Source organism: Macrobrachium rosenbergii, chromosome 56 (assembly GCF_040412425.1).
Source record: "Macrobrachium rosenbergii isolate ZJJX-2024 chromosome 56, ASM4041242v1, whole genome shotgun sequence".
NCBI lineage: Eukaryota > Metazoa > Arthropoda > Malacostraca > Decapoda > Palaemonidae > Macrobrachium > Macrobrachium rosenbergii.
In genome coordinates, this window is record NC_089796.1 from 26,933,595 (window position 1) to 26,943,594 (window position 10,000).

General features: G+C 33.7%; 2 protein-coding genes across 3 annotated transcripts in view; one reads left to right on the forward strand and one right to left on the reverse strand.

Annotated features, from left to right (window-relative positions):
- Nucleotides 1–10,000, reverse strand: part of LOC136836290 (uncharacterized) — a 484,005-nt gene that overhangs the window by 300,119 nt on the left and 173,886 nt on the right. Inside the window, exon 3 of the mRNA XM_067100354.1 lies at nucleotides 7,501–7,590. Coding sequence (XP_066956455.1) covers nucleotides 7,501–7,590 — 90 coding nt within the window. The remainder of the gene's footprint in view (nucleotides 1–7,500; nucleotides 7,591–10,000) is intronic.
- Nucleotides 1–10,000, forward strand: part of LOC136836289 (serine/arginine repetitive matrix protein 2-like) — a 327,543-nt gene that overhangs the window by 122,496 nt on the left and 195,047 nt on the right. The window lies entirely within an intron of this gene.

Consider the following 10,000-nt stretch of genomic DNA (forward strand, 5'->3'; position numbering starts at 1 on the left):
TAAGAGCGCCAGAGGGTAGGTCAAAACTGTAAGCCTCGGCGGCGACGTCACGGGTGAAGTCAGGGATAAGAACCCTACAGGTTAAGTTAAATTGTAAGCCTTGGAGATGAAGTCACAATAGTAAATCTTGGAAATGAAGCGCAGCTGAATGAACCCTATTGTAAGCCTCAGAGGTGACGTCACACAGGTGAAGTCTCAATTGGAACTTCGAAGACAAAGGTGGGAAAGAAAGCAAGGACTCCCTACTATAACAATAATTCAATTACTTTACTAATAAGTTTACTACCAGGTTTTATAGATGGGTCGATATCAATTCTAAGTACAGGACCTGAATTCGACAAGAATATGTACAGCAGAGTTGACCTCAACTTATATCTCTCTTGATAGCCGGGTAGTCACAATCAGTGTATTGTTGGTTATAAACCAGGCCACGGGTCGAATCCTTGTCAGCGCGGAAGCACTAGTAAACTATAATTTCTTTGGGAGTAAGTTATTCCTAAGGTATGGTGAATTCGACATTACCTGTATATATATATATATATATATATATATATATATATATATATATATATATATATATATATATATATATATATATATATATATATATATATGAACGAAGTTTCAACCATGAAGGAAAGTGAAACAATGATGCTACGTACTTTCGTCTTGTTACCAAGACTTGGTCACAGCAACTAAAGATATACAAAGACAGGGGCGTATATGCTGTGTATATGGTGGGTATAAGTCCTCAGGGAATACAAAAAGTCTGGGAGGTCACAGAACGGTCAACAGATTAACATCGAAATCTACCTACTGTTAATCCTCTTTATTCTATCTTTCAAATCTTTCTGGAACATATGTTTTATTACGGGTCAGCTGAATCAGAACAGATTCCAACACGTTTCTGGAAATAGTTTCATTACTTCGTAATGCTACATTGCCTTGGGTCCAATTTATTCTGTAAGAACAGGTCAGACTAATAATGCTCTATTTTTGCATCTAAGTGAAAAGTTCGACAGAACAAATTGGACGCAAAACAATGTAATATTACGAAGTAATGGAACTATTTCCAGGAACTTGTTGGAATCTGCTCTCATTCAGCTGACATGGAGAGAAATTTTAATGTGAGCCCAGGATTATTTTCTTTTGACCCTGTCATAAAACATATGTTCCAGAAAGATTTGAAAGATAGAATAAGGAAGATTACCAATAGAGATATTTCGATGTTAGTCTGTTGACCGCTCTGTGACCTCCCAACCTTTGTGTATTCCCTTAGGACTTATACCCACCATATATGAACGCCCTTGTCTCTGTATATCTTTAGTTGCTGTGACCATGTCTTGGTAATAAGACGAAAGTGCTTACCATCTCCATTGTTTCACTTTCCTTCGTGGCTGAAACTTTGTTCATATTATCATCACGTTTTTACCTTTTCGTGATTTAAAATCAAACACACACACACACATATATAAATAAAGATAAAATCCACGAAGGAAACGGAAACACTGGAGTGCTGCGAGGCCATTCGACACTAGTCCTTTACTTAGCAGGGTCTGCAAGTAAAGGACTAGTGTCGATAGGCCTCTGCAGCACTCCAGTGTTTCTGTTTCTTCGTGGATTTTATCTTTATTTATATATTCATCACGTTCCATATTTTCATGATTCAGTTATACACACACACACACACACACACACATATAGCCTATATATATATATATATATATATATATATATATATATATATATATATATATATATATATATATATATATATATAAATATATATATATATATATATATATATATATATATATATATATATATATATATATATATGTGTGTGTGTGTGTGTACACTGAACATTATATAATATATACACCAAACAATGGCGAAGAAATCGACTTGCCCTTTCCCCACTTTGCCAATTCTTCTGTCGATCAAAAAAGCTTAGTTCTCGATAATACCATTTTTATGTTCTGCCAGACGAAATGGCATCTTCCAAGCTGACGCTGATCCTTTGGCGAAACCTTTAGGTTTATTTATTATGCATCCTATCGCACAGAACACTCTCTCCAAGATGGCGGAAGGAAAGGTGCAAGGAGAACGCCTGGATTGAGTTGTCAGTTATTTGCGTTGACAATTATTTTAGTGCTTCTGATTATTATTTGATTGGACTTGCTTTTGCAGTAAAGAATTAAGAAATACTGAATAATTCAGGTTTAGGACACTGTTCTAAATAACTAACCATTTTAGAATTTCTTTGTGATATGAATTTTACTGTATGACAAAACATTCAAACACAGATAAGTTAAGAATTATGTCGAGTCATGCAATGCATGTTGAGAAGCTGGCGTACATAGGATTTCGGAAATATGTCAGTGGACTGTGAACTACGATTAAGCTTTTATTATTATTATACTATTATCAATGTACGTCAGAGACTTCCACACCACAAAGGCCCTATACGGGAAAGGAAAAGGAAAACAGGGATGAAGAATAGGAAAAACAGCAATAATATAATTATCATAATATCACACATTAATATCATTACTCTACTATACTTTACTTACACAGAGTATAGCTAACTCAGTTCTATCAAGAAAGTGTCTCTTTTAGGAAACATCCTTCCGCATTCACGAGTCGAGAATATCTGCAGACGAACCTTTTATTAAAAGAGAACCAACTTTACGACTTGCCCCTAATGGTAGTATTTGCCTTAGGTCCTAGGCTCAGCTCCATTGACTTGTTGCCTGCAGTGGGACAGAGAGAGAGAGAGAGAGAGAGAGAGAGAGAGAGAGAGAGAGAGAGAGAGAGAGAGAGAGAGAGAGGAGTTATATAGTCGGATTTGCTCTCTCTGCGAAGTGAAGCTGAAATGGCTTTACTCCTCTATCATCTCAGTTTATTATCCCTCTATTATCCCAGTTTATATAGCTGGATTATATGTCCACGCAGACCTGAATACTAATATATATATTTGTGTGTGCATATATATAATATATATATATATATATATATATATATATGTGTGTATATATATATATATATATATATATATATATATATATATATATATATATATATATATATATATATATATATATATAGATAGAGAGATAGAGATTTGTGTATGTGTGTTGGAAAAGGAGTACTGAAATATTGGGTAACAAGACATCAGTCTTGGATAACGAAGCAAAAGGTATGAGCAAACACAAGTCAGAGAGGAAATGACTGCAAAAGAGGTGCTTGGTGCATTACTCAAGTTTAGGTTTTCAACAAATGATCAAGGAGAGTTAAAAGAATATTTGTACATACTGATGATGTCGACAAAGCCATGTGTTCATGGCGTGGAACTGAAGTTAGCGTAGCCCACAAACCTATCAATTAAATATCCATGGGCGAAAAGAAGATGAAAAGACCTTTCACAAGGAGGAATAAGCCTATAACACCAGTTATCGTAGCCCACAAACCTACCAATTAAATATCCATGGGTGGAAAGAAGATGAAAATACCTTTCACAAGGACGAATAGGCCCATAACATCAAAAGTAGAAATACAACGTTGAGCGGAATAGTTTTGTGAGGTACTTAATATGAAACATGAGGAGGATAATTTGATTGATATACCAGAAGTTGACGAAGTCCTCCTGAATGTGCTTATGAAAGAATTAAGTTTCTGAAGCTGAATCAGTCGTAGAAAAAAAACTGATGAGATGGCAAACATCAGGTAATGATGGAATCCATGTAAAAATTATTTCAGCTGAAATGGAAAAGACGCTTTATATGCTAACTAGACTATATAGAACGAGGAAACAAAATCTGAAGACTGCAAACAGGAAGACATAGCTTAGGTACCAAACAAAGGTGGCTTGACTGAATAAAGGCAATGCATTTGCGCTGGCTGTAATGAAAGTATTCACTATGCGTATTTTCAATAGACTGGAGACAAAAACTGATAAAAAGCTTATAAATCAACAAGTAGGTTTTTAGATATGACAGGGGCTGCACAGATGAATTATTAGTGCAGCACGGAATGGAATATAAAAATCCCCTTCTGATGGGTTTTGCTGACTACGAGAAGGCATTTAACCACGTCCACAGACCAATATCATGGAAGGTATTGCGCCACTATGGATTTTCACGTTAAATATGTAAAGTTAATTTAAATTTTCCACAAGCGAAGAAAATGCAAAGTTAATAGTGATGGGTATTCTCAATTGAATTTGCATTAAATAGTAGGGTGGTTAGAGGGAAAGTCATCTCACCTCTTTTGTTTGCACGTCTCACCGAATGAAACAGACCGTGGCTAGAGAGAGAGAGAGAGAGAGAGAGAGAGAGAGAGAGAGAGAGAGAGAGAGAGAGAGAGAGAGAGAGAGGAAGCTTACATTGAAGCAAGACAGAAGCTTAAATAGAATGCGCGAATGATGTTGTTTTATTTGGCAAAATAACAGAAAATTTACAATGCATCGTATATCTAGAGGTGGGGCTTACAATAAATCCAAGAAAAACAGAAGAGATGAGGACAGGGCATGTACAAACGGATGAAATAACGCTAGATGCCGAAGGATTAACGACGTTAAACCTTTCAAATATTTTGGAACATAGATATCCAGGGCAGGTTCTCTCAAGGTGGAAGTTCGTGAAAAACTATTAAGGCAAATGCAACAATGCGATTTGGAAATCTAATAGACTGACATTGCGTGCGAAAGTAAGACGGTATATAAGTCTATAACGCTGTTTACTGCTATACAGACATGATGTTTAGGGTATGACCATAAAACTATATAGAAGACAACTATATCTATTTCATTTTCCAAAAAGCTTCAAGGAAAATACTGGGAGTCTGATGGCAGGACAGCGTTAAATATGACACCATAAGGGAAATTATGGAAGCTCCCTACGCCGATGAGATAAAGATGAAAGGGAGATGGGGATGGCACGCATATGTCCTTCGCACAAACCCTGGGAGAAGAGTAACAGAGTCAGCAGGGCTACTGAGGATGTCAGAAGAGTTGGAAGACCCAGATGTACTTGAATGAGAACCATGAAAAGGGAGGCTGTGATGAGTGGAGATTTGTGGAAGATAAAGTGCACAGGAAAGAGATGAGTGGCGAAATTTCACAGAGGCCCTTTGTATCAAGTGGTGTTGGATGCTTTTATATATATATATATATATACTATATATATAAATATAAATATATATATATATAAAATATAAATAAATAAATAAATATATATATATATATATATATATATATATATATATATATATATATATATATATATATATATATATATATATATATGTATGATTATAATCACTTTTTGTACGTGATTATTTATCACTTTTGTACAGGTGAAAATAAGAGATGGGGTTTAGGTCCACATTACCACACTTTATTTCCAAGCCACTGACGAAGGACTGATACAGAGTATTAGAAGTCACAAATATATATACTTCAGGAACAGTACTGACGAACATACACAACCGTTAGAGATTACATATCCACCCACAAGCTGGTGTCAAGGTAGGAGTGGCCTTCAAAACAAGTTTGGCTAAAAATCACAATATACTCTCAGGAGACAATACTGATAAACATACCGACCATAGGCGACATCAGATCAACACCTGACAGGTGTCAGGGAGGCAGGGTTTGGAAAACTCATTAACACTGCTGCCCCTGTACTGTGTTTACAAATATGATAATTTTATTTCCATACATCTCTACTGCCTACCTCAAAATTTAAGCAATTTACAAATGTTTCAATGTTTTATTACTCTTAAATGCGACATTAACACCATAATTCTTAAGAAGATGGGAAATATCTTTCATATTAGTACAAGCAAATTTTTTGTGTTGTAAGGTTCTTTTTGGTTTTGATACGTAGTCTTTTTTGCCGTTTCTAATGCACTGTTTAATACACTGTCAGGGCATTTCAATTTCTTGCATGTATTCCTGAACTTATCTATTTCCTCATCAATATATTCAGGGCTACATACACGTAATGCTCTTAAAAACATAATAAACAATATAATTCCAAGCAATGTCACATGGTTTAGGTATGTTGACGACATAATTTGTGTATGGCCAGGGAACGAAGATGTAAATAACTTTTTTGCCAAGTTAAATCTATTAGCACCATCAATTAAATTCACTATGGAAACGGAAAATGATGGGTGCTTACCCTTTTTGGATGTCCTCATACGAAGAAATAGTAATGGGTTTTAATATACTGTAGTGTGTATAGAAAACCCACTAATATTTCTTCCTGTGTGCATTTCTATTCCGGACAAAGCAATAAGGTTAAAAAATCAGTGTTCTCATCTATGTTTTTAAGAGCATTACGTGTAAGAAGCCCTGAATATACTGATGAGGAAATAGATAAGATTAGGAATACAGGCAAGAAATTGAAATATCCTGACAGTGCATTAAACAGTGCATCAGAAGCGGCAAAAAAGACTATGTATCAAAACCAAAAAGAACCTTACAACACAAAAAATTTGCTTGTACTGCCTTATAATAATAATATGAAATATATCCCCTATCTTCTTAAGAATTTTAGTGTTAATGTCGCATTTAAGAGCAATAAAACAATGAAACATGTACTTATCAAGAACTTCCCCGACAATACTAAAGGGTGTGTATATAAAATTCCATGTAAGTCTTGTGACAACTTTTATATTGGCCAAACAGGTAAAGCACTGGAAAAGAGAATAGAGCAGCATAAAAAATGTGTGGGACATGCACAGGGAACAGTGGTATTTTTGTACATGTTAATGAGAACAATCATGCTATTAACTGGGAAGGGGCAAAAAGGATTGTATATTCTAATAACGCACTGGTAAGGAATATTATTGAATCTAGTTTTATAAAAGAAAGTTACAGCTATAATATGAATATCAGTCAAGGGAAGTATAAACTTGATCCTTTAATATCAAAAGAAATTTGTGAATTGTTTAAATTTTAATGTAAGCAGTAGAGATGTATGGAAATAAGATTATCATACCTGTAAGCACAGCATGGGGACAGCAGTGCTAATGAGTTTTCCAAACCCCGCCTCCCTCACACCTGTCAGGTGTGGATCTGATGTCGCCTATGGTCGGTATGTTTATCAGTATTGTCCCCTGAGAGTATATTGTGATTTTTAGCCAAACTTGTTTTGAAGGCCACTCCCACCTTGACACCAACCTGTGGGTGGATATGTAGTCTCTAACGGTTCTGTATGTTCGTCAGTACTGTTCCTGTAATATTTATATTTGTGACTTCTAATACTCTGTATCAGTCCTTTGTCAATGGCTTGGAAATAAAGTCGAAACCGGTCAGGACCTACACCCCATCTCTTTTTTTTTCACCTGTGGTAATGTGCGATATATATACTATATACTGCATATATATATATATATATATATATATATATATATATATATATATATATATATATATATATACATATACATAATACATACACACATATATACATACATACACAAACATTTCACATTTCATTCTAAAATAAACAGTACTTACGGAAAGCTTGAAACTAATTTCCATCAACGTTGATTTTTTTCTTGAAGAGAGGAACCACATACCTGAAACAATGAGAAATAAAATTTTAATTTTTGTGACGTATTTTTTCCAATTTGTATCGTTAATGGAACACATAACACAAATGCATATCAAATTGCAATGTTGAAATAATAACACAATGATATTGAACTACCTCACGGTAATTATGTAATTTTAAAGCCCCATGAGCCTTTGCCTTAATTGATTTGACCTATTTATTTATCATTAACTACATACTTCATATTCATGTCTTTATTTACATTTATTTATTTATTTCTTATTTTCATGTTGTCTTCTCACAGGGCCGTTGTTCTCTTTTCCTGGTCAGTCTATATGAAGATGCATTCGTTTATATCATGAATAATAATAATAATAATAATAATAATAATAATAATAATAATAATAATAATAATAATAATAATAACAATAAAAGGATTATGATAATTATACTTGAATAAGTTAACACCACTGTTAACTTGCATGGAAGTATCCCAAGAACAGAAAGCCTTACTCTTGAAAAGAGAAAATGTTGGTACAAGTGAAGGAGAACAAAAAGGCTGGAGTAAAATACAGAAGCAGTATTAATAAGTAAAGGTTAAGGTAAACAGAGATACATAATAAACGGTTTATAATGTTAAGAGTATACAAATCGGTGTTAGCTTTAAAGTTTACGTGAAACACAATATTCTTGAGACTAGTAAGTAATTAAATTATTAAATATAATAATCTTCCTACGGTTAAAGTGAAACAGATGAAAAAAGCAATACAAAATGTAAAACAAAGAGAGAAATTTAAATTGAAGAAAGGAAAGTATTAAAACACGGAGACAAAGAGATTTGTAATTTATATAAAAAAAAAACTGCAGTTAACCTTATTAAGTAGTTAAGGAAAAGCCAGAATCACACATTGTTAAATGTAAAGGAGACAACTGAAAGCTCACGGGCAAAGCACACACAACCTCAGGTTCTGTCCTCGGAGGATACACGTTATCTTTTCGTTTAGGAACTAAAGCTTGCTGCTGTGTTTTCGTCATCTCAGCCACCGAGGGCACGCGCGTTGGAGCATCCTTTGAGCCTGGGATGGATAAGATCACTCAATTTTCTGATTCGTCTGATTTCTGTCAATATATTGCTTAGTATATCAATAGCCTTGTAAATCACTTTTCCCCCTCTATTTAGCTTTCGAACTGTTTTAGCCATATATATATATATATATATATATATATATATATATATATATATATTATATATATATATATATATATATATATATATATATATATATATATATATATACTGTATATACTGTATATATCAATGTGCTTCCGATCAGAAATCCTTTCTCTGTTTATCTACCAATCTGTTCTGTACAGCTCATCAGTGTCTTTATTATCTCTTAAAGTCTCTTTTTCCCTTTCTCTCTTTGGCCGAAGAAGAGATAAGGCAGCTCTTCCTCGTCGGTAAGAGGATTTGGCAGCCACTGAAGGTCTTGAAAGGTCGTAATATTGACGTTCGGAAAACAAATGCACAGACCCAACACAGGTAAATCAGTGTACACACACGACTTCTATATACACATACGAGTATACGACTTATATATATATATATATATATATATATATATATATATATATATATATATATATATATATATATATATATATATATATATATATATATATATATATATATATATATGTAAATGTCTGTATATATACATATAAATGTATGTATATACTATATATATATATATATATATATATATATATATATATATATATATATATATATATATATATGTGTGTGTGTGTGTGTGTGTGTGTGTGTGTGTGTGTGTGGTGTGTTAATCAGGCCAAATATGGAGTATTTTTGGGACACATCCACACTTTACCGTCGATAACCACTCATGAAAAGAATCCATTTCAAAGACAGAACCATTAAAACTTAGCCCTCGAATCAGGAGAACTATTTGACGAATACCTTATAATAATTAACGGAAAAAATCCTGTTTTTCTGATGTAATTATCCCTGCGATAAACAAGGTATGCCTTGTCCAATATAATAATACGATGGGTTGCTAACACGAGAGTCGACTCTTCTGTCCATTCTTTCATATCCTTTACTTTCTTTTGTGCATCCAAAATTGTATAACTTGCCCATTTTTTTAAAAACGGGGAACTCCGGGATTATAGCATTTAAAAAGTTCATCCAGTCGATATTTTTTTCTCTGCGACCGAGCTTAATTTGGTCAGCCATGCTTGTATAAGTCTTTACACAGTAAAGAAAATTATCTGTTTTAATTTCTTACAAAAATTTATGGGGACCAATATATTAATGAAGCGTTTTTGAATACGGAAACAATCAGGACTAAGAAATCTTATGTTAACGATCCGTACCCAAAGAGCATTTCCTTCCCACTGGAATAAGAGAAAAC